Below are 26,462 nucleotides of genomic sequence, written 5' to 3' on the forward strand. Positions count from 1 at the left end.
TACTTTAATATTTTAAATCTGTAATCGCAACTAACATTAATTTATAACATATTGATGAAGGATATTTTAAATTTTTTGGTAACACAATTGACACATAATTGTATAATTTCAAACCACTATAAGTTTACCTGCGTGTTTTTCAGAGATAAGATTAAAAAAATATTAAGTTTCAAACTACATAATCATTAAAAATTAATTTAGATAAGTAATATATTATAATATATAATATAGCAAAAGCAGGATTATTCTAAATGTTGATTCTAAACTCGCTACAATAATAATATATGCTTGGACAATAATCATCTAGTATTAAAATAATTTCTATAATTTTATAAAAAAATTAACTCAAGACCTTCAGCCATTGACTTATAATAAAAATAATAAAAAAAAACCCTTAGTTAGGTAGTGTTTCACAAAATATTAAGATTTAAAATAAAAATAATTATGAGAAATTAAAATTCACATAATAATATCCTAGAGTCTATGTTAAACAGTACACATTTAAGTATAATGTATTATATGTTTATAGTATACCCAGTGGCGTAACTGTAGAGGGCAAAAGGGGGCACTTGCCCCCCCTCTTTGACAATTTTTTTAGGGATAAAGGTATATATTTTAGCCGGGAGGGAGGGTGACGGTTTTGATAATAATAAATATATTATATTGCCTCGCTAGATTTTTTCCCAGTTACGCCACTAAGTATACCAATATATATTATGTGTACCTAAAATTTTATAATAATTTTCATAACATTATTTATTTTTGATTCGAATACAGGTCTAGGTATCTAGGTATGTCCTTGAACTCATATAGGTACTTACCGATTGTCTTAATTATACAAAATATATTTTTAAATGATTATATTATTGTGCTAAGAAGGTAAAAAATTAATGACTCTTCATGCAATGAAATAATAACTAACAATATCATTATATATTTTTATTAAATTTACTATGATATAAGAAACAATTTATACAAAAAAAATACATTCAGAGAATAAGTCAATCACAATATTAATGATCAATTACAAGTATGTTAAAATGTATAATATGGAATTTTAAATGGAATATTGTAAGTTAAAAAAATGCATATTACTTATATGTATAGTACTATAAGGTATCACTTTTAGCGTTTACCTTAATCATTTACTTGATACGGTAGAGAGTAAATGTAACCATATCCTTCTTGTCGATACCCTGACTCACGGATATCTTTGAGGATTGTCTTATAGACAACCTCGTTTTTACCATACGTAATTTCGAATAAGAATTTCATCCCACTGTCACGTTTTTTGATACAGCAATTTAATTTCTCATTGTTGCATGGCCTGTATGTGGGGGGTTTTTGACTATAAGTAATTGTGCATATATCTTTGTGCATGCAAATGCCCGGCGCACCGTTACTCCTCATGCACGGTTCAGCTATGTAAAAATTAAAATAAATACCGTATACATTAATATTGTTAGTGTATAAAATCTTGTAGTTAATTTTAATTAATTCGTGGCCAGGCGATGAAAATATAATGAATGCGCCTATAGCAATGCGTTTTTACTTTTCCAGGGTTCACCCTAAAATTTTAGATTCTGAGTGAGGTGACGAATGTATTGAATTTACATACGCTTTTTTATGTTTCTGCGTTCGAAAAAGTATTCGATTTTAAATTTTGAGGGTGGATTTGGTTTAGGAAATTAGATATATTTTGTAGATACTTCAGGATGCAAAAAATTAAAAATCCAAAATTAAAGAGGAATAACAGAAAAAAAAATACTAACGAAAAACTGGAATTTTTACGTAAATTCTGTTTTTGATAAACTCGATTTTGGTTTTTTGGTGTAAATTAAACCAATACCTATAGACATTTTTATTATCTTTAACAAGTTTATATAAAATATAATAAGTAATTTGATGAATAAATTTGTTTAAAAATTCAATGTTACATATAAGATTTGTATAATGCTAATAAACAAATATCAAATTTAATAATCGCCGTATTTATTTTTTTTCAAAATTATTAATTTTGATGAAAATTGTAAAATCTTGAAAATATTAAGACTATTTTGTGCTTAAAACTTCATAAAAAAATTAATATTTATTTTATAAATTCTTAAAATTTCATTTAAAAAAATGTTTACCGTAGACAAAGTAATTTTTCATATGTATTTGAAGTTCAAATGTTGATATAATATATATTATGCGCTGATACAATCGCAGAATAAAGAAGGTAAATAAATATGTAGATTATCAATATTTTGATTTTTGGTTCTTGGTTACCCCAACAAACAACCCAACAACCCCTTCAAACTCTAACGTTGTGCAACTTACCGCATAAGTCTTCGCACATTTCCCTGCCCATTGGTAGATCATAGTTTTCGGAGCAAGTGTGCCATCCATTCGGCGTAAACAAAGGTCGGCACGCTCTAATCTCCGTGTGGTAGTACCATCCGGTATATTTCCAGCCATCGATAAACGACTCTGAAGCATCGCAATTTTTTGTAACTGGTCGACGACATCTGTGATCTTCAGAAAAAAAAAATTCTAAATTAATAATACAGTTCTACTATGCTTCTTAAGGTTAAATTTAAATGATGATATAAAAGCTCGTATAAGAAATTTTAAATTTTATTGTCACCAACCATCTGTTTGAAGTAGAAAAATAATGCACATATTTTAGATAAAAATTAACACCGACATCAGAAAACAACTGTATAGTTATTAATATTTATAAAAAGTTTAAACAATTATCGTACAAATTATGTAAAAATCGTCAACCACCGTCAGCGAATGATAGAAGGACAAACTATCGAAAAGTGTTCTTCAAAACATAGAATTAATACCCATGTCCTCAACAAAAAAAAAGCAAGCAAAGAAACGATATACCTATTGATTTCGATGTTATTATTAGTATTGTGTATATTATAGATATATAATATTCATTTAATCTTAAAATCAAATATAAATCATAATAATTATAATACGAATATACGATACCTTTTCCTTGGCCACCAGCGATCAGCAGTATAATGATGAATATCGTCATCCCTATGCCTATGCTATACGGTTTAGCGGTGAACATCGTTTAACTTTTTTGACGCAGTATGGAATGTTTGCAGTAATGGCTAACGGCTAGTATGAGTGGTGCTGGAACATAACAAGTGACCGACGGTAACCGTTCGAACAGCACCACTCTTATAACAGTCCATCGACTGTAAGGGTGGGGATGCGGATGCTGTATGTGCATGTAGATACTAATGCTTGCGCATGCGTGTTTGTATAGTGTCTAAGAGGATCTATATCAATTTACAAATTCTGTCAGTACTGCAGATAATTTAAAAACAATTTATCGATTTCACAACCAACCGAAGCATGCACTGCGTGATCTATAGTTCATCGCATCTTTTACGAATTTTGATTTTTTTTTTTATTATTATTATTATGTATAAATGTTTATATGGGATAATAATAACCGTTTTTGCAATTATAGTTTATACTCGTGTAGGCCTAGCCGTAGTGCTCGAAATGGGGAGAGGGTGCAGGCGGACGGAGTCCGCTTTCATTTTTTCATAGATTTTAGCGTTCCATTTCATTTAATTAATAGCGAGGAAAAATACTAGCTTTATATAGTACCTTACTATATGTGTTAGGGGTGTGGGGAACGAAGTCCACAACGGGTTACTTTACAATTTATCTGCTATGGAGCGGTGTTTTCTGAACTAAAACCAGCGTCCGTCCTCAATTGTTTTTCTAATTCGAGCACTAGGTATAGGAGTACATAACTGAGCACGTTTGAAGCTAATGAAAAATCGAATTATTTTTAGATAATCGGCAATTACACATATAAAAATGGTTTTAGCCCTTTTTACCAATTATTAGTTATTATTATACATTAGTATATTAGTGAATAGTTGATGTAATTTAACGGCAGAAAACTTTTTCGTTGTTTTTGGTTCACACTATTGAAGCTTTATATATATAAAGGTAATAGATGATTAAATGCGTATAAGTTGATATGTCAAAGATATCATCTATAAACTAAATCAGAAAACCAAAAATATTATCCATATACGCTTTACGCTAAATGTTAGAATGAGATAATTAAATTTAAGACCCCTAGCTGTAAACCCTATTAATTTTTTATCAAAAGGACCTTAGCGACTAACAACAATTTAAGGTACTTCTAGTGGTTCAATTTTAAAAATGTAAAGGTATTTGAATTGGTAAAAAAATCTACTTTTCATCGGTCGGAGCATATATTTTATATTTTAAATGTTTTTTTTTATATTTAATATACAAAATTGAAAAATTCATAAAATGAAAGAATATATTTTATTCTCGTCAAGAATTTGCTAAAATTGATAAAGTGCTCCAAAGCTCCAATCAATGCAAGGTAAAATTGTTTACTAACTCAAACATTTTTAAAATTTCAAATCGAACCGCTAAAAGTACTTTAATTTTCGTCATCACGACGGCTGTTTCACGTACATTGATTAGTTTTGAATATTTTGATTTAATGACTTTAATAACATGTTCATAAGCGTGCGTAATATATTTAGCTGACCATGGGCGCACAGTGGCGTAGCCAGGAGGATGATTGAGAGGGCTGCAGCCCCCCTCCACCCGAAATATCAAGAACATCTAAAAATTATAATAAAATCTTAAATTGTATTTTACAAAAATTGTTCAGCTCCCTTCTCCCGAAAAAAATCTTGGCATCACCACTGCCATGGCAATACATTTTTCGTTATTGCTATTTCTACGAATGACAAGAAATACGTAGTGCTGACAATAAGACTAAATAGGTACAAGATCCTTATTGATTATTTTATGAGCGGAAACATTTTATCATTGAACAATTTATCTTATTATACGATCGTTGTTCTGAGTGTATACGTAATATTATCGTAATTTTCAATCTTTTTAGTGAATAGTATATATACTTTACTCGAGCGCGTAGCCAGGAATTTAAAAGGGGGGGTGGTATTATTTAAAATTAATTGCCAAAATTTTACACACTAAGTTAATAAATTTATGTAAACTTTGTGTAATCGTACGATCGTAAAAAGTGAATAGTCAATAGATAATTATTTAGGAAAAAATGTTTAAATTTTTTATTAGAAAGCAAAATGTAACTTATATATTATTATAAATAAAACACAAAGTCTATTTTTAAATCAACTTTTTCCAATATTATATTAATCCTATAATGGAATTAGTAATGCAATTTCAGTTTTAGCTGAACTTATTGTTTAAATTTAACGTCTTAATATTTATAAACGTTTATTGGATTAGAGCAGTTTTATTTGAACCACGGTTATCTACTGTATAACTATATTTACGCGCAAAACTAATAAGCCATAAGTAGAGCACAGATTTTATGCGTTAAAAAGTATTAAAGTATGCCGTCAAAATCGTAACAATTATCACGAATATATGAAATAAAATTTCAATTATTTACATCACAAATTTGTGTATTTAAATATTATAAGAAAGGTATTGTAAATTAATATATTTCTTAAATTGTGTTTATTATTCAAATGAATAAAAAAATAATAATAAAATATGCAAGAAACATGCAAGAAAATTGTAATTATTTATATCACAAATTTTTACTACATAATATATTAATATTGGTACTTATATTTAAATATTGTAAAAAAAGTATTACAAATTTACTCATACACTTTGACTCATAAGTGCGATAACAGTCTTACGTAGACGTAAAGGTATAAGGTATAAGTATTATAATATTATGTCTATAGTCCACGCGGACATACTACATAGTATAATAATATGCTATATTATATTTTAATGTTAAAATGAGGTGTAAATCACGGTTTATAATGAATCTTTACCTTTATAAAACATAAGTATATCACGGCTCACGTTAACCTAACCAAAAACACTCCGCTAGCTACTCCGCTTGACTTAACCTAATTTGTGTAAATATTTTAATACTATAGTATACGTATACGTATCAAAAAGAAATAGATAAAATTATTTTGGTAATAAATTCAGACCATATTTAAGTAAAAAAATAAAAATAAAGGCAATATATTAGCGTTGAGAAAATAAAATGTACTTACCCAAAAAGGTAAGTTGATTTGGTTTATTAGTGATTTTGAATTTATATTTTGGTACATATAATATTTTTTATAGGATAATATAATTAATTTCTATGAGGAAAATGTTGCCTTCAATTAGTTAAGTTATACTATGTACTAAGACTAACGCAGTTTGTCACGATCGTCATAGTCGTACGTATATAAATGAATAATAATATTATGTTAGTTGTTAGTACCTATTACCAGTATTACTTATAGTTTATTCTTTGATTTAGATTTTAAATAAAGTGAAGAATATATAGGTATTGCAGGTTTTACAATAATGTATTAATATGTGTTTTATTTATCTATTTATTGTGTTTTTGGATAGAACATTGATATTGTATTTTGTAATTTAAAATAAAATAATCGTAGATTATTAATTTATTACGATTACTTAATTAATTATTTTATAAAATATACACAATGTCACAACTACTAAAAAACATTAAATGCATATTTTGGTAAATAAAATGCATATTTTACAATTTTTTATTTCAAATCCTATATTATTCTAACGATATTTTTAAATTATTACCTAAATAAATCGTTATTCTCCGTTTAAATATCAAAATTTGTCCGAATTTAAACTTAAATATATATTAAAAATATATAATTTGTATAATTTTTAGATTTTTAGTTATAGTATGAACTACTTATGAGAACCTTGTTTAAAATTTTAAATCCTTAGCTATAAAAAATAAACAATTTTATAAATTCAAAAAATGGTTTTGCGTTAAATCTTCTTTCTTCGTAAGAAAAAAATTCTGATGCATTTGTAAACCTCTTAGAATTTTTATTTAAAAAAAAAAATAGAATTAAAATTATTTATAACAGAATGACAACTATTCGACAACTCCGTGTCACTAAATAGTTTTTAATTATTGTTGAATTAATTTGATTCCTTTTGTATTCTTTCAAATATTGAATGTCTTTTCAAAAAAGCTTCTATGAACGTATACATTTTATTTAATGTACCAAACATAATACTTATTGGTACTGCACTAATACTTTCATACTGACATCAGCTACACATAAGTTTAGTACACGAGCATACAGGGCTAGTTTATTTTCATCTTTAATCCTTTTAGCAACTCTTGAGTATGAACCACGCATTGAAGTGGCACCGTCGTGCGTCGTAGCATTGATTCTATATATACACATTTTTGATATAGTTAATCTTAATACTTTATTTTTCTTGATAAAAAAAATTCTTAAAATGCCTTTTTGATAATATTTTTTATAGTTAATTTATAAAATAGTAAATACTAAGATGGGCATTGTCCCGTTAAATTTTTAGACAGAAGCAGTTGTCCCTTCTCGATCCCTCCTCTCACAGTTAACACCTATGGTGTAAAGTATAATATATAATTTATACCTAGTATGTAAAATATATATAGTTTAAAAACATATTTATAAAGACCTTTATTAGGTCGTTTAAATAATAAAAAGCCCCATGGCATTTGAAAAAAAAATATATTTATTTAAATATCGACTCGATATTTATATGGATACATATACGGAAATAATAACTAGTTTACTACCTACGTTTACATAGTAAAATCAAAATCAAGACTTTTTAACCGAATAATTTTGCTTTAAATCTACGGCTGTTCAGTTCTTTATTGATAATTTAAGTTATTTTATTAACTAGGTAATGAAAAGTAAAATTATCCAGTTAAAAAGTCATGATTTTACTTTTACTGTGTTAAACGTAGTAAACTAGTAATTATTTCCGTCTATATAATATATCGAGACGAGTCGAGATTGAGATAAATAGAATCACCGACAAAATATCACCAGTGAAATATCGCGAAATCAATATATCACATGGAATAAATATTGCCAGTATGAAATATAGCGGTAACTTAATTATAAATAAATTATATTGATTATTGATTGATATTTTATTATTGGTAACTTATAAATATTTTTTTATATTTCAAAGCATATAATATTGTTTTATTAATTTATAGTAAAATTGATAAAAATGATAAAAAAAATGTATGATTATAAAATAAAAATAAAAACTGATATTCTAGTAACAATAATAATTAACGGACGACACAGATTTTTTAATTAAAAGTGGAGAATATTACAGATTATTATTATATTTTAATCGGTGGCTGACGACTATCATTATATATTTATATAAAAATGGTTAGGTACTACTGTGTTAAACACTAGACCAACTATTCGATTTTAAATCGACTCGATTTTATTCGCTTACACGTTACAACAACACAATGCACATAATATAATTATTTTACGCAGTTAAAAGTCACGGCAGATATTATCATTACCTATTATAATTATTTAATATAAAAATTAAAACAATCGTAGAAACGCGCGCAAACATGATTGCGTAGTGCGGACCGTGGACGGAGTTATTATAATAACTTCACTCGGTTTATAATGTTTATATATTATGAATTATGGTGTGAACGCTTTATAAACTTTACCTAATGCGTAATGGCTAATGGCTAATATACGCTGTTTAAGTTCAAGCAATTGTTTACGGCGATTTAAAATCGCCTTTGCGAAATATTTAACTAGTGTTCAAGTGTGTACCTATAAAATATGATAAACATTTACAACAACCACTCGTTACATTGTTACGGGCTTACAGGTTACAGCACTTGACATTTGATATTTTGAACAACAAATAGCTAAATGACTATCGACTATTGATAAGCAACTAACAATTAATGGCTATCGAAAACGACTAACAACTAATACCTATTTTGCAAACGACGACTACATTACTAACGAATAAATTAGTCCAATTTGCAAATATGATGTTATGAGTCTGTGACAAAAAAATAAATGTTCATTCTTAAGTTTCATTAAGATAATTTATAAATAATTAAATATGATATTTTACAAGAACAAAATAATATTCCAAGTACTTTTTACAGTAATTAAATATCATATGTTATTATTATTTTGGGGCCCCGTGTTGTTATAATATTTTTTATAGTTGAGTGCGACAGTGTCGTCTTTATTATTATATATATATATTGAGACTTCACAATTGATTTGTTGTCATAATAATTAATTATTCTAAATTGGTAACCTAATTCAAAGTCCACGCGAGTCGCGGCAAACAACTGCTCATACATCGTAAGATTTGTCGCGGCGACCAATCAGTAATACAAAATTTATCAAATGTTTTTTGAAAAGATTTTTTTTATGAGTACTTACCTATACCCATTTAAAATTCAAATTTTTTTGAGCATTTGATATTCACTCGTTATATAACTATTATTCTTCGAACCAGTTTTGATATTTTATTTCAAATAAATAATCATAGGTAGGTTCTTTTAATCAAATGTTCATATTATTGTCTTATTTATATCCTGACCCTATTATAGCTATTTATTGGCATGGATATTTTTGATTGATTTCATTAATATTATCGATAAAAAATGTTGGATTATTAAATAGCTGAAACAAAAACGTGTAAGATAGTTCATAATTTTCAAAATCAATGAGCTTTTTGAATCATGTACCCACTGTATAATTAACTTAGTATCGTCAATATGTGTGCCAAATTATGCTAAATGCGTGCTATAACTGAACGGGTACATTAATTTTAGAAATTTAACTAATTTTAATTTGGGAAAGTGTTAGTGCAACGTGCAAGTTCTATGCTATGAGTTTGCATGGAAATATCAACCCCTGAGTATTACTCATAGAAATATAAGTACTCGTTTGAATTTCTTTTGGAACATTTGTACCAACAGCTGAGTGGTGAGCTATTATTATTAGTACAATTGTTATATACTATGATTATTATTTAAATATTTACTTCCCCTATAATATATAAGGGCAATTGGTATATTTGGTATATTTTTGAAATGCCATAAACCCCCGTTGAGGGGGAATGGGACTTTTCGGCGCTGGCGTTTCGACGCTGCCGTTTCGGCGACGCCGATTCGGCGATAATGACAAAATACATGTTATAATGAAAATAAAGTATAAGAATAAAAAAATAAAAAAATGCACTATAAAATTGCATTTAAATTATATTTATTATAATAACTAAAAAATTGGAAAAAAATTTTATATTTTATATTTTATTTTTATAGTATTGTTACTTTTGTATTTATTAGTTGTTTAGTTCTGGACGTACTAATTGGCTACTATTACTACTAGCTATGATAAAATTGTTATCGAAGATAACTTGTACCTATGTATGTATGTATGGTGTAATAATAATATAAATAATAATAAAGGATAGTAAATAGGTATATAACGGCAATAATTGACTACTTCCACTACTTCTAAGCAAAAAGGCTAGTGTTTATGAAAAATTATTAAATATGTTAAAAACGCTTGAACCAAATTTAAATCCAGACTCAATTTCTTGTGATTTCGAACTTGCTGCTTTTACAGCTATAAAAGATGCATTCCCAAATGTTCCCAAATATTTGGATGTTATTTTCACTTATGTCAAAACTTTCGATCTAAATTAGGTGAGCTACATTTAATATCTCGTTATAAAAATGAACCAGAATTTTGGATACACGTAAAAAGTATTATCGCATTAGCTTTCGTTCCTATATCAGATCTTGATGATGCGCTTTTTTTTACAAATGTATATAGTTTTTTAATCTATATTATTTTATATCTAAATAACTAACTATAAGTTATATGTGTATTATTTTGTACTAAAATCCCAATTCTAATTATTACTATATACTATTATTATACTATTTTTATAGTCATGAATGTCGTTGAACTTGAATTTTATAAATTTAGTACTTAATAAAAGTACTTATTAAAATAACTTAATATTTTTTTTAATTACACATAATATTGTACTAAAAGAACTTTTCACTATAACATGTATTTTGTTATTTTCGCCGAAACGGTAGCGCCGAAAATATCTATCGCCAATACGGCAGCGTCAAAACGGCAGCGCCGAAAAGTCCTAGGTATAAAGTATTCGCGATATGCAACTCAAACAATAGATAGTACAAACTGTCCGTTTACCATTTTTTCCAGAACTCAACTTAACTACTACCTATTTTTTTCCAGTACCCAGTTTACTGAGATAAGGTCATTTGGGACCCAATTTACCAATCCCGTGAACTACTACACCACTATTCAAGAGTGTTGATCAGTTGCCCTCAACGGGGGTCTAGGACTTTTCGGCGCTGCCATTTCGTAAAAAATAGGTAGTAGTTAAGTTGAGTTCTGGAAAAAATGGTAAACGGACAGTTTGTACTATCTATTGTTTGAGTTGCATATCGCGAACACTTTGTACGGTGATAATAAATTGATAAAATTTGATCGCGGACGTTTTGTACGGTATGTAAATGGTAGTGTTTTTATTTTGCATGTTTTATTGTATATTTCGTATTTAATTCTAGCCCTGCTGATTAAAGTATAAAACTTGGTTTTTTTTGTCAAACATAAATTTTCCAATTTTTCAAACATACAATTAAAAATATTTCCAGTATTGAATGTGAATTATAAATTTTATTTCTAAATTATTTTATTTAACTTCTCAATTATATTATATTAGGGCAAACAGCCAATCACTGATGTATTTTAATAAATAAATATTTTTTGTTGTAACTAAAATTTTGTGTTTATCTTATAACAATCTAAATGTATTATTTTGTATATTTTGGTAAATAAAATGCATATTTTACAATTTTTTATTGCATACAAATCCTAGCCCTAATTATTATTATTATTATTATTTATGTATGTTAACATTGTTAATTACCTGTGTTTTGTAATAACAAATTATGTCTAACATTTCATGTCTCAACATTTTTTTTTACCTGAAATAGTACCTACAAACTGTCCGCCATGTAAATTTTATTACTTTCTGAAATAGTTCAAACTGTCTGCGATTTTCATTTTTTCTTGGTGACCGTACAAAGTGTCCTACAACCGAAAAAAAAAGGTAGTAGGTAATTTGAGTCTCGTAAAAAATATATAAATTAACAATTTAAACTAAACAACTAACAATATTATTAGTATACGAGTGTTTTATCATTTGTTTCCATTGTGTTTCACAGTTCTTTACTGAGCGTAATTTTATGTTTTTATATTGTACTTCGTAATTTAATATGTCTCAGAGTCTCAGACTGTACTTATAATAGTTTTTCCACGAAAAAGAATTATTCAAAAGTAAATTGTATAAGTATAAAGTATTAAAGTATTAAGTTTTTAGTTGCGCCAATGGTTTATAGCTGGGACCGAACTTACCTATTACCTTTTTATACCCGGGACTCAACTTACCGCTTTCGAAATGAACACAAAATATCGCGGATCCAATTTACCTAGTCCCCTAGTTCGAACAGCAGTGATCGGGGTTGCTAGGCAAATACTGTCACCCGTCGAACTACGTCATACGTGATGCTTGTTATATGCAAATATATAAATATAATTAAATAATACTAACCTATGTTAGTGTACAAGTGTTTATGTGTGTACTTAAAACTATGAAAAAATAGCAAACTGCGTTTACTAGTGGATACTACTTCGTTATTGTATAATTGACAATTAAATTACATATTTCCAAAAAATTTGATTTTTTACACGATGAAATCAAATTTCCGAAAAAAATGGTTTTTTTTGAAAAAATTGGTAAAATTTAGTTTCATTTAAAATTTCCTGAAAAATGTTTTTGACAAAAAAAAACTAGAATTTTTCGGAAAAATTGGATGATAAAAATGGTTTAAAAAAATATAAAAATTAATGTAAAGTGGAAAGGAAATAATCCAATAAATAATGATATAGTTAATAATCATAATACATAAATTATTAATATACCATCACTTAAAGTCTCTATTGTGGATGAATTAATTGGGGTTTTTTTTATACTTTTTTATATTTTAAGCGTAAATACAATTTTTTAATTTTCCAAAATTTCTGATTTTTTTTTTAATTTTCTGAAAACTTCGATTTCTTTGGAAATTTTAATATTCTTCAATTTTTCCATATTTTCTGAAGCTTTGGGGGAAAATGGTTTTTTCCGATATTTTCCCCAATTGTTTCTGCCATTTTGATTCCTATACACGACTATCGGTAATCGGACCTTTGTTGAAACCCTGACGATGGTGGTATTGTGGTGCAATACATATTGGTAGGTATTTAGGATTTAATTTTACATGGATTTATATTCGAATGGGTGTTGCTTAAGGTTACACTGTTTAAAATTTTATAAGCGAGTTTTATCGTTTAAACTTACCTTCTAAGAGGCATTTAAGAACAGTAATACTAATTTTAATTTTATTTTTGTTTATTTCTTAAGATCACAGATATCGTCGACCAGTAACGGAGAATTGCAATGCTTCAGTCTTTTATTGAAAACTGGAAAAATACTGGATGTTTTTACAATACTCAACTGAGAGCATGTCTACCATTAGGTATACACTCCGAAAGGCTGGCACACGTGCACAGAAAATTATTGCCTTCCCCAAAGCAGAGAAATATGTGAAGGCTTATGCGGTAAATTATTATATGACTATTATTGTGTGTGTTTAATGTTTGTACGGGGGCAAGGGAGACAAATATATGAATCTTTTAAGGAAACAACTATTGATTATGATGGCAAGAATATTGGTTTGAAACAAATTCTAAAAAAATTAAAGTTCTCCTTGATAAATATAGAAAAAATGTATATAACGTATAATATAATAATATATTATATATATATAATGTATAATATTCTTTTTATATTATTTAACACTTAAAATAAATAACTTAACACACATAACATACTACATACAACCTAAATAGTATGTAATTTAACTGCCGTCCTACTTATAATCAACTTTCAATTAGACTTTTTATTTATACAAAAAAACATCAACTTTAGCTAAGTAATAGTTGACAATTAACTCACAGCATTACTGCAGTGGTATTACACTATTACCTCAATATTCTTATCTCTGGTTACAAATCTGTTAAATTATTTTTAAAATTGTATACACTATAACAATATTAATGTACGGGATTTTTTTTTTTTTAGCTAAACCGTGTACTATGAATAACGGTTCGTTGGGTGTTTGCTTGGCCAAAACAATATGCGATATAGAATATTACCATACCTACATATTCTGGGATTCCTGTGACAGTAGTAGTCTAAATTGCTGTCCCAAGATACCCGATAGTAAATTGGAAAAATTTAGTGCGCCACCCAAAGAAGGAATCATTTCAAAAGTGAGGCGCAGAACCCAATCCCCATCGCGTGAACAACCGGTATTTTACGTTTACGATATTCCGACTGTAACGTATTCGAGTAGTAGAAAGTACAAGTAATACTTTTCTTGATACTCTTACCTATCTTTTTTAAAATTAATGTTATATACATCATACTTATAAAATTATAGAGCATTAATCATATTTTACATATACAAGGCGAATCAAAATTTATTTATAGCTATCTAAGAGTCTTTTTTTATCAGTCATGAAGGAAACACTTGTAAAAGAAGTTTTAGTAAACTGAAAATTATTAAGAACTATCTAAGGTCTACAATGTCACAAGAAAAATTGACGAATATGAGTATTATATCAATTGAACGTGAATTGGCTTCAAACATTAATTTTGAAAATGTTATAGATGAATTTGTTACTAAAAAAGCACGAAAAATGAAATTTTGAAATGTATAAAAGTACAATTATTTTTTAAATTATTATAAAAGGTTATAATAAGTTTGGCAGTGTTTTTTTTCTTATTAAATATAATAATTATTATTATAGCTAATAAAAATAAAATAAAATAACGAATGTCTTTATATGTGTAAGTACGTAGGGAAGGGGGAGGGGGTAAACAATTTTTAAAAGGGCGAAAATATGTTAAATGGCCAGGAGCGCAAATGAACATTGCTACGGCTCTGTATTTAAGTATTTAGAATAAGTACATCATTAAATACTTTTAAAAAACAGTACTTATTCTAATAACATTTAATAGGTATACTTTATTCGAAATAATAAATTAGGTAGTCAAGTCTGCATTTTAGGTAATATTCGTGTAAGATAAATCGTTTTAAAAAATGTTATCCCCACACACACACACACACACACACACACACACACAGGTGCAAAAAATAACCAAATTACGCCAGGCTCATACAGTAATATGGAAGGAGGGAGGGTCACCTTCCCACAATACCGATAAAATATAAATTGTATTTTTTTATTTTTGATCAATTATAACAAATATTTTATAATTTTATTTGTAATAATGCTTAACATTAATAGTATTAATAAAAAGGTACTTTAAATACCTACCTATTCTTTATATGTTTTTTTTAAAACATTATGAAATCTTGAATTACGCCTTTGAACTAAAAGAGTCTTCTCGTTAGCCACACGTTCGTAAAGCACCACAACGAAATATCAGGAATTTTAATAATAATATTATCATGACTAAGGTTATTACGTCATAACAGAATTGTACACTTAGCGCTCCAGATCGCGTTAGTGTATTGCGGTCCCTTTTCCGTGGTATAATATTAGTTGCACGACTACCGGACTACCACGCATCTATTGATAACATAAATCATGATGCATAAAATAGTAATAATAAATGATAAGCGTTCGTCAATGTTGCTGACTTATTGATTTTCCCCGTCACAGCTCTAAGGTGGTCTTTCTAGTCTACGTCCGCGGAGCATCCACGCCCTGCAATATAATTGTTCAACAATTCATTCAATAGTTTTTTTATTTGAATTAGTCTTAACTTATTTTCAAATAATAAACTAAACAGCTTTTTATTCTTTGCTAATTTCACTTATTACCATACTCTAAAACTTATTGACATTTCTCAAAATGGATACAAACGATATTCATGATGTACATCAACTTACTCCTACTCTACAAAATGTAGTCAACCAGGATAGTTTGAAATGGATTTTTGTCGGCGGTAAAGGAGGTGTTGGTAAAACTACTTGCAGGTAAACATTATTATTATTGCATTGAAAGTGCATCATCAATTTTACTCATTTCAAAATTATCTGCTAGTGCTCATACGTATTAGTAACTGCCGATAAATTTTTAAATAATAATTTCAGTTGTAGTTTGGCCATACAATTAACTAAAGTCCGTGTATCAGTACTTTTATTATCAACTGATCCAGCACACAATATATCTGATGCTTTTGGACAACGATTTACAAAATCCCCTACTAAAGTCGAAGGTTTCAACAATTTATTTGCCATGGTAAACATTTTAGAAAAGTTGGGTATTAGTAACTGACATTTATTATTTAAATGTATTACTTAGGAAGTAGATCCTGATGTTGAAGATGAATTCGAAAAATTTTTTGGAATTAACGATGCATCTGAATCAATGAACTTGCGTAACAGTTCTATGAAATCTATTCTAACAGCTATTCCAGGTATTGATGAGGCAATGAGTCACACTCAAATAATGAAGTAAGTGTATACTAAAATTTAATATTAGACCAATATAATAATTTTATATATACATAAGCTTTTAATTATATTTAAGACGTATATGGTATAACTTATTACAATAATATAAGTAACTATTATTTAAACAACACTAAACACAGCCAAAAAAAAAACCAAACTTATTAGACCTATAAAACCTAAACATTGAAAACTGAGTATCTAAATTGGAAATAATATTTTATTGAATAATTAAATACTGCATCTGGTACATAATGTTTTTGATTAAAACAATGATGCATTAATAGACCATCATATAAGATATAAATATTTATTTATCATACAAAGATATATCAAGAAATATCAGATATATAAGATATATCAGAAGTATGTTAAACATATGCATTAAAAATTAAAGTATGCACAAAAAAAAGTTTTTTTATATAATATACAGTCCCAAAATTGATAATAATGTATAATATATACATATATATATGTTTATTGTTTATGTATTGAGTTTTGATGTAATTGTATTAACAAATTATATATTTATTTAGGTACTTTAAAATTATATATTTCATATAAAGTATTTATTTTGAATTCATAAAATGTAGATTAACAATTTATTTTGTGTCTACATAGTAATGCAATGATTTTTATCGGCATGAAATGTAATATGTATAAATTTAAACATTAAACATAATATAAACCAATCAATATCGTAAAATCTTTATTAAAATTTATTTTTTATTATAATTTTATAAAATATTGAAATATGCTTTAAAAATTAAACATTTTTGAAATATACTCTAAAAAAGTTTCATTATTTTCAATCATATAGCATAGGTACATTTTTTCTTATAAAGCATATTATCAAAAGATTAACCCAAAGTAATAAATAAATATATACAAATTTAAGCTCTACTCATTAAATATACTGAAACAAAATAACTACTTATATGAACAAAAGCTTAACTTTTTAATTTTTATAATATTGATTATGCTTGGAATAGGTTCTTGAATACAGTTTTTGTCGCGCTTCAAATTAAATGTTTGTGTTTTAATTATATTGTATGTTTGTAATTCATAGTAATTGTAAAGTATTAAGACAGCATTACTGTTATATTTGTATGATTTTAGGTTAGTGGATAGTATGGAATTTTCAGTTGTTGTATTTGACACAGCTCCTACTGGACATACTTTGAGACTACTGACATTCCCTTTGATGATGGAAAAAGCTATAAGTAAAATTTTGAAACTTAAAAATAAATTAGGCCCTTACATAAATCAAATTTTTGGGCTTTTTGGAGGTGATATTAATGTTGATGATATTGCAAGAAAACTTGAAGAAATATTGGACACAATTAAATCTGTTAATGAACAATTAAAAAATCCTGTAAATAATCATAAAATATTTTTAAAATAATTAAAATTGATTTAAAATTATTTTGTGATAGGATAAAACCACATTCGTTTGTGTATGCATTGCTGAATTTTTGTCATTGTATGAAACAGAAAGGCTTATTCAAGAATTAACCAAAAATGAAATTGATACTCATAATGTTATTGTTAATCAATTATACATTACCAATGGCCCTTCGGACCATAATTGTAAAAAATGTTCTTCTAGACAGGCATTACAGCGCACTTATCTACAACAGGTTAATTTTTATTTTATTATTCAATAAATACAATATATTTCAAAACTGTTTTATTGTCATTTTCTTTTGTTTTAGATAAATGATTTGTATCTTGATTTCCATGTCACTAAGCTTCCATTGTTAGAAAATGAAGTACGCGGTGTTTCTGATCTATCAGAGTTTTCTAAGTTCTTAATAAACCAAAATTATATGTTAAATAACATCAAATAGGTAACAATTATTATTCTGGTTATTTTTTTTTTTATGATTAATCTAAACAACATTTTTTTTTTAAATTGTAGTATGTACATCCAGAAACAAATGTTTTTATTTTTTATTCTTTTATCATTTATGTAATTTGAATGTATTAACTTATATTAAAATGGCAATGATAACAGTTAATTATAATTAATTCAATAGGATATTAAACAAAAGTACATTGTTAAATTATTGAATCCAGTAACAAATGTGGTAAGTTATTAATAACAAAATAGGTACTGAAGTTTAAATTATTTCCAACAAAAATACACTTATTGTTTTATTAAATCTTCTACATAATTTTTTATTCTACACAATTATAATAATTTATGGTGTTAGTGTTTAGGTCTTAAAAAACAAATGCTTTATATTTTCATGGTATCCTATTATATAAACCATGTAATTATATATTATTTAAAAAATTGACACTTACAATGATTAATTTAATAATCATAGTGATTAATCTAATTTAATTAAATATATTTTCAATGTACTCCTCTATTTTACAAATATTTTATAATATTATTTAAGAATACAAATTAAGTTTTTAATATTATTAATACAGACCAATGAAGCGAATGTGCCAAGGCCAAAAAGTAATCATTGTTAATTGTAATAAATCAAGGACATGAGGTACGAGAAATATAATTATATTCTTAATTTTATTTTATTGTCGTACTTTGCTTTGTAAGCAATGATCATAGTATCTTTTAAAAATAAGTTAATGTTGTAAGTGTGTGTTGAATTAATTAACTAAATAATAGCGTTCATGCATATTTACTTTAGAGAATAAGTATCTTCCTGGAAAAGCACATACAATAGTTTGTACATTATTTCAGTTCAGTTCTCATAATAAATTATTAATCAATTAAATATAAAATGTAAAATGTTTTGACATTTCATTTATTCACCTATTATAATATTACAATAATTTTTTTTTTTGTGATTTCAAAAAATTTTAATAATTTAGTTATCATGTTAGTGTATCTTTAAAAAACAAATGTTTTACAGTTAGATAGCCTGTATAATTATATATAAATCATTTTTTTTTTATATATTATTTATTAATTTGTCACTTAAAATAGTTAATTTAATAATCATATAACTTTAATCTTAGTTAATTAAATGTATTTTTATTATTTTCAATGTATTATTTTATTTTACGAATATTTCATATTTTAATATAAGACTAACAAACTAAGTTTTTAATTGTAATACAGGCCAATAATGAAAATGTGCCAAGGTCACAAAATAATCATTGTTAACTGTAATACAATGATGATATGAAAACAAGTAGTGGAATTCTTCTCTTAATTATTTATTATGGACTTACTTTGTTTTGTAAACAATGATCAAAGCATTTTTAAGAATATTTTAACCGTGTGTGTTTGTGTGTTGAATTACATAATAGTTTTTAAGTGCATTTATCTACTATTTATTTTGGAAATTAATTTGTGTTACTGAAGAAGTACATAATATACAACAATAAAATTTTGTTCTCATCATAAATTTTTTATTTATTTATAAACCTAATGAAATGTTTAGACATTTTATGGTTTCACCAATTCTAATATAATTATCGTCAAAATGTATGTAAAACATAATCATTTTTAATTAAAAAAATATTATTATTATGTTTTATTAAATATGAAGGTTTCATTGGTTTCAATAATTAATACTTTGCATATACATTTTATAAAGTGCATTTTTAGGATTACCTATAGTCCTCAAAAATAAATGTATACCTTTTATTATATTCACTAATTTTAGGTAAGACTGTAAGAGTAGTTTGTCTTTAATTAGTTTAGCTTTTAATTAAACTGACTATTAAAAATGAAAAATTTTATCATGACACGTCATATTTAAAGAATTATTATTATGATTTATTTATAAAACAACAATCATATAATCTATTATCATTAAAATTACCAAATAGCAGAGAAAAGGATTATTGCATCATTAATATGTTACCTAGGTACTAATATGTGTCAAGATAATATTAAAATACCTAATTACTATAAATATTAAAACTTATAGTTCTGTGTAAGATATTAATTGATTATATTCTTCTGGTGGTATCATATAATTATAATTAAACCTTCATTCGTAAATAATTATTTTCAAGTATGTTTATTATAAAAAATTAAAATAATAATTATTAAATTGTTACCTTTAGCAGTACGAGAAAACAATAGATAACTTATTTTAAAAATGTTTTGTAAAAATAATAGAAAGTTTATACAGTTTGTTTCAAAATAGACAGACTATCCAAATACTTGGTAAAGTCATTCTAAAGAATATTTTTCTAAATATAATTATTTTTTATTAGTAATAATAACTTTAATAAAATAGTGATGCATAAAAAGAATCTGTAGTTGTTGTTCAAATTGCCCACATTGTAATAACACTGCTGACAGTCAAATTTCACGAGTCGTTCCCGCCCAAGGTATATAGATTATATCTAAATTATATCTATAAACCTTGGTTTGCGCCACCATCATTTTATCGTGTTATTATCATGTTACCTATCAGTAATAAATCAATATTTGATATTTATTGACTAAAATTTTATTGTAAAAATGCCAAAATAAAATGTATCCAAAATATATTTTTAAATTAATGTTATATTATGTAATAAGCTGCTTATAAATGAGTAGTTGGATGTTGGATCGCAGAATAACATTTTATTGTCAAAAAAATAATTATTTAATATACAAGAACATTCTAAATGTGTCTAATTGAACTTGAATTAGAAAAAAAGTCCGATTTTTTTTTCTTTATTATGTTCTTGTGCTTTGGCTTTTGACATTGACCATGTAAATTTTCAATGGTTTAGATATGCACCTATATGTTTGGACAGAAATTATATTTTCTGACGCTCGGGATGCTCTTTACCGTACCTAAAAAAATATTGATTTAAATTATGCAAGTAAATAATAGCACATTATTTAATATTAATTCTTACTAAATATAAGCGAACACGAATTTACAACAGAAAAGACTCGTTTATGTTTTTAGTTATGATATGAAAATTGTAAAAGTAAATTATTGTGAAAAATCTTTGTAAATATATTTGCCTAGTAGTTTCAGTTATAGAGTTGGTCTTTCATATTTTATTATTTTGATAGTTCATTCGTCTAAAATTTAAATTTTAAATGCATTTAAATTTATCATTAACTTCATAATTTTTAAATACAGATTAAAATTAAAAACATATTTACCACTATCATACAAAACAATTTATCAGATAATTTTTCTTCAAATATCTCCAAATTTTTAATAATTGTTGTTAGAGGCAAATCCCAAGATGACTCATCAGACAAATCATTTTTCAGCATTCCAGAACTTGTATTTGCAATAGTATCAGTAAGTTTTTGTTCCATAGTATCTATTTTCTTAACTAATTCTGTAATTTAAAATCTTAAATTACTTGCCGTATATATAAGTGGATGAACTGTACCTATCTGTAAAATATAACAATATTAATATTAATAAATAAATAATATTTATATTTTACCTATGCTGTATTTTAATTTTACTACTGTTTTGATCAGTTTCTGAAAAAAATTTTTTGTTTATATAGTTTGATTATAATATATCATTCTAAATTTTATTAATTAAAATTAAATTTAAAAAATAACTATATATATAACACAAAAATATCAAAATACATGTTTTAATTTGAAAACCACAAAATAAGTTGGAAAATTAATTAATAAATAATATACTCTTGAATCAATACTTTAAAGCATTAAAAACATATTATAATTTACTTACTGTATTTTAATCCAAGCCTATACTCGGGTTGTTAAGAGGACGCCATACCCGCATGTGTTGTCTCTGTCTTACTAACGTACATCATAACAAATTTTCGTTCAGTAGAATGCATTTTGTGACGTTAGCTTTAATATTACAATAAATTTACCTATTATAAAATTTAAAGGTAAAAATATTATCTAGACAATGACATATGCTTTTAATGATATTATCATTTTAAAGTGTGTTATGAACATTTTAAAGTTGTTATATTTTACATAGCTTTAACTCACATTAAAATAATAATATCATTAAAGCATACTTATATTATTATATATGTCTGTTGAGTACTACTTATAACATAAATGTTATTTTTATCATAGTTATCATCTTCAATAGTTTTTTCATGACTAATGTCCACTAAAAATAATATACAATACCTAATAATTAATAATTATCTATATAATTAGTGCAAGCACCATTATGTCTTATGAAGATGTCAGAGCAAGTTTAATATCTTTTTCAATATCATACCTATTTTCGTGGTACCGAGCCGTGTCTCGTCGACTTAGCATAATTATCTTAAATATATCCTTTTTGTGAGCAGTGATCGCCACATTAATTATTCATATTTTACACAGGCAAGAAACGCCGTATTATATTAATTTTTGGTATATATTTTTGTATTGACGCGAATCGCCACAATTCATATTATATTATTGCAAAGCGCTAATCGCTGCAATTATTTTATTTATATACTTACTCTCAACTTTTAATTTATTTTTTATTCAGTGTTTTGTGTATTTATGTGTGTGTGAAATTTTATAAGTAGATAATTAATTAAACACATGTAGATTTTAATAAAACAAAATATATCATTTATATAAATTTTAATTTTTAGAATATGTACCTATTGCGAGTTGTGACATTGGTTTATTTGGTTTTATAAATGATATATTTTTTTTTATTAAAATCAATACGTTTTTAATTAATTATAAATAATTTTGTAATTGGCTTGTAATTTGGGGGGGGGGGGTTCTCGAGGATTTTTAGTCCGATTACCGAAAAACAGAATCTTTAAATGGATTGATATACCCTGTTAAGAACTAATCATATTTATATTTATATATATGTATCTGTAGAACATTAAACAACATACTGTAAACTGATGCGAGTGCTATTTCTTCATGCGATTGGGCTAAGGAATTTACTTAACTCTTTTAACCGGACAACCGGCTCGTATGCGAGGACGCGCACACGCAGCAGTCAGTCTTTTAGTAGCGCTTTTTGATTACAGTCTTATGTTATTTAGAGTATTTTTCTTGAGCTAAGCAGTTATAAATTTAATAAAGAATATAATTTTGTGTCAAAGTAATTTCGTTTCATTATTTTTATTTATTGCGGAGTTGCTAAGTACTGGAGCAGAAGACTCAATATTAAAATTATCATTATTTTTAAAAGCTGCAGTATAGATATGTAAACTTTTATCAGGTGTTTCTGAATGGTTATCAGATAAAAATGCATGCTATGGGCTCACATCAGATTCAAATTCACAGTCACTTATTTAAAAAAAATCAAGTTTTTCACGAATTTTGTGTCGTTTAGTCCTTTCACTTGTCATATTCAACCTTAAATATTAAAAATGCATACCAATAATATATGTAAATGAGTTTAGTGTTTCAAATCAGGATGGTTAAATCCAGAGCTTGCACTAAAGGTTACTTACTATCCATCGCACAGATAAAACTTGGTCTGGTTTATGGACTGACATAACAAACGAGCAAACTCTTAGAGAACCAGAAGACGATTAAAACGGTTGGTGGTCTTACTCAAGCTAGACAGATAGTGTCAAGACCAAATAGATTTTGGGCAGGGACGGATTGGCATTTTAGACCGGCCCGGGAATATAATTTTTTAGCGGAAAACTAGCAATCATGTTTTTTTTAGGTTGACTATTAGCTATCATTCTTATATTATGGAAATGTGTTTCTAATAATTTTTAAAAGTACCTATCAATTAAATATCACAATAAAATACCTAAATAATTAATTCAATAATTATTATAAATTATAATACAATTATATGATGTAGGTACCTATATTTTTTATTATTAAATAATATATAATTTATTATTAAAAATTGAATACCTATTGCATTATTTCGCTTAAATATCTTGTTTCTCTTATTCTTTGTCAATAAAATGCATTTTATACTGTACAATAAATTAACGATTATCATTAATTTTTTATTTAGTTCATTGTAAAATTTTTAATAAAATATTAAAAAAATTTACTTTAATAATTTAATATTATTAAATATTAATATATTTTTGTCATTATTATTATTATTATTATAAAAAAATTCAGATAAACTCACTTCGTTATCCCGAAACTTGAAAAATGAATGAATGCTTTTAGAAGCCTTTGCTTCTAAAAGTAGTTTTTTTTGTTTTTGTCACGAATTTTTTCAGCTCCACCTTTTCGTTTTTTTTACTATCATCATTATTAATATCCATTTTATTTTATAATTTAAAACTACAATATTTACATTTAAAGAAATATAATTAGTAAATACATTGTAAAATGATAAATACATATATTCATAAATAATTACCTACTCTACTAAAAAACTGAATAGATACACGTCGTAATAGATTAAGTTCCAAAACCAATTAGCAAAATATATGGCAAACTGTTTGCCGTTTGGTGCTGATTAACGAAGTGTTGAAAGACGATAGACGAATGAATTATTTAGTTGGTAAACTAATATTTCAATTCGACAGTGTTCCAATCCGTCCCTGATTTTGGGTATGCTTGTTTTAAATAATATTTGTACCAATATTGAACAGCTTATCATTCTTTCTTCCGATGTAAGCAAACAGCATAATATAAAAACAACATAAGTAATTCCAATTTTTTAGTTTAATAGGTATACAAGTAAAAATGTACTTTACAAAATAACACTAATGATAGTATTCCCATAGTTGTAAGACCTTTACTTAACTGTTTGAATATATCAATGATTGATTTCATTTAAGTGATTGGTTATTAACACATTTAACACATGAAAGGTTGGCTTGAATCGGTTGGCTATGAATACTTGCCTTGAAACAGAAAACAATCTCAAATTCAATAATACTATAGATAATATGAATCTTTTGACGAGAATGAAACTGTTTGCTGAAAGAATATATTTAAACGTATCACAGAAACAATATTATACTTGGCTGAAGGTAACATGGCTTTTAGATGTATAAATGATAAATTATACGGGTCACATAACGGTAATTTTTTAAAGTTGATAAAGTTAATTGCAAAGTTTGTTCTTGTACTTAAAGACCATATTTCAAGGAGTGCTCCCACAGTTGAAGGGAAATTGCGAAAATTTGCAAGGAATTTTGAAGTTAAAAATTCATAAAAGTTTTGTGATTTTTACCTAAGGTAATCCATTAGGTTACAAGGTTATCCATAAGTTTTCCTTCAAGTAACTGTAAAAAAAAAATTCTAGAGTCAATATTGACAAAATTTTATGAGCGTATGAAATTTAATTTTTTACGAAATCACGTAAAATAACGATATATTACAATTTAAATATAGGTAATAATATACTCGTAATATATCCTACTAATTATCATTGACTGACAAATTATCTCCGTTCAGAATCGTTTATTATACTTAAGCTTCAACTCTTTGGATAAACTTCTACGGTTTGGAATTAAAGCTGTATTACTAATTTCTGTTATAATAAGAGTAATAAGATCATGAAAAGCTGGTTTTTCACAGGTGACTAGAAGTCGCATTTCCTCTACAATAATATATGTGATTAGGCTTTTAATATCCTCCCCCTCGTGAAAATTCATTTCTGTACCACTGTTCTTATTGCTTTATTAATTAAATAATATGTTAATATAATTAATATTAATTTTCAAAATTATAATTATTTTAAAAGACTCCATTAAAACTTGCTCGTCACCAGTAACTCATAACTTAGTATACAAAGTAAATTGAAAAAATATATAATATTTAAATTATATATAAAAACTACTAAAAAATTTGATGCGATGGCCGGGAATCGAACCCGGATCAACTGCTTGGAAGGCAACTATGCTGACCATTACACCACCATCGCACATGTGTGCCGATTGGTATTTGATATTATTAGAAGTGTAAGATTTTAATGTTGTTAACAGTATCCAGCACAACGTAAATAAAAAATAACTGATAGGTATCATATCAAAAGCAAGCACTTAGTTAGAACTCTGTGAAAAAACAATTTCTGTAGTGATATAATTACATTTAGTAAGTAATGGTTAAACCTTTAAAAGACTTGAT

General features: G+C 26.3%; 2 protein-coding genes and 1 non-coding gene across 3 annotated transcripts; 1 reads left to right on the top strand and 2 right to left on the bottom strand.

Moving 5' to 3' along the window:
• Positions 1–1,069: 1,069 nt before the first annotated feature.
• LOC132924796 (uncharacterized) lies at positions 1,070–7,262 on the bottom strand. Its single transcript, XM_060989241.1, has 3 exons — positions 7,118–7,262; positions 2,323–2,517; positions 1,070–1,421 (listed from the first exon to the last, which is right to left on the bottom strand). Exons 1-3 carry the CDS (start codon positions 7,260–7,262, stop codon positions 1,138–1,140), a joined length of 624 nt encoding a protein of 207 aa, XP_060845224.1. The 3' UTR covers positions 1,070–1,137.
• An 8,408-nt stretch (positions 7,263–15,670) lies between these two features.
• Positions 15,671–19,278, top strand: LOC132924658 (ATPase ASNA1 homolog). Its single transcript, XM_060989088.1, has 7 exons — positions 15,671–16,021; positions 16,139–16,286; positions 16,350–16,501; positions 17,618–17,873; positions 17,935–18,138; positions 18,214–18,348; positions 18,941–19,278. The coding sequence occupies exons 1-6, from the start codon at positions 15,897–15,899 to the stop codon at positions 18,346–18,348; spliced, it is 1,020 nt and encodes a 339-aa protein (XP_060845071.1). The 5' UTR covers positions 15,671–15,896; the 3' UTR covers positions 18,941–19,278.
• A 6,909-nt stretch (positions 19,279–26,187) lies between these two features.
• On the bottom strand, positions 26,188–26,259 carry Trnag-ucc (transfer RNA glycine (anticodon UCC)). Its single transcript has one exon. It is a non-coding gene; the product is annotated as a tRNA-Gly (tRNA).
• Positions 26,260–26,462: the final 203 nt, after the last annotated feature.

The sequence above is a fragment of the Rhopalosiphum padi genome, chromosome 3, assembly GCF_020882245.1.
Source record: "Rhopalosiphum padi isolate XX-2018 chromosome 3, ASM2088224v1, whole genome shotgun sequence".
In the NCBI taxonomy this organism is placed as follows: Eukaryota; Metazoa; Arthropoda; class Insecta; order Hemiptera; family Aphididae; genus Rhopalosiphum; species Rhopalosiphum padi.

Excerpts from the sequence above, each read along its gene's own strand:
- LOC132924796 (XM_060989241.1), bottom strand. The coding sequence starts at position 7,262 with ATGTGTATATATAGAATCAATGCTACGACGCACGACGGTGCCACTTCA. Across the intron at positions 2,518-7,117 it reads CTTATGTGTAGCTGATGTCA|ATCACAGATGTCGTCGACCA; the intron begins GTATGAAAGTAT and ends TTTTTTCTGAAG. Across the intron at positions 1,422-2,322 it reads AATGTGCGAAGACTTATGCG|CTGAACCGTGCATGAGGAGT; the intron begins GTAAGTTGCACA and ends ATTTTTACATAG.
- LOC132924658 (XM_060989088.1), top strand. The coding sequence starts at position 15,897 with ATGGATACAAACGATATTCATGATGTACATCAACTTACTCCTACTCTA. Across the intron at positions 16,502-17,617 it reads AGTCACACTCAAATAATGAA|GTTAGTGGATAGTATGGAAT; the intron begins GTAAGTGTATAC and ends GTATGATTTTAG. Across the intron at positions 17,874-17,934 it reads ATGAACAATTAAAAAATCCT|GATAAAACCACATTCGTTTG; the intron begins GTAAATAATCAT and ends ATTTTGTGATAG.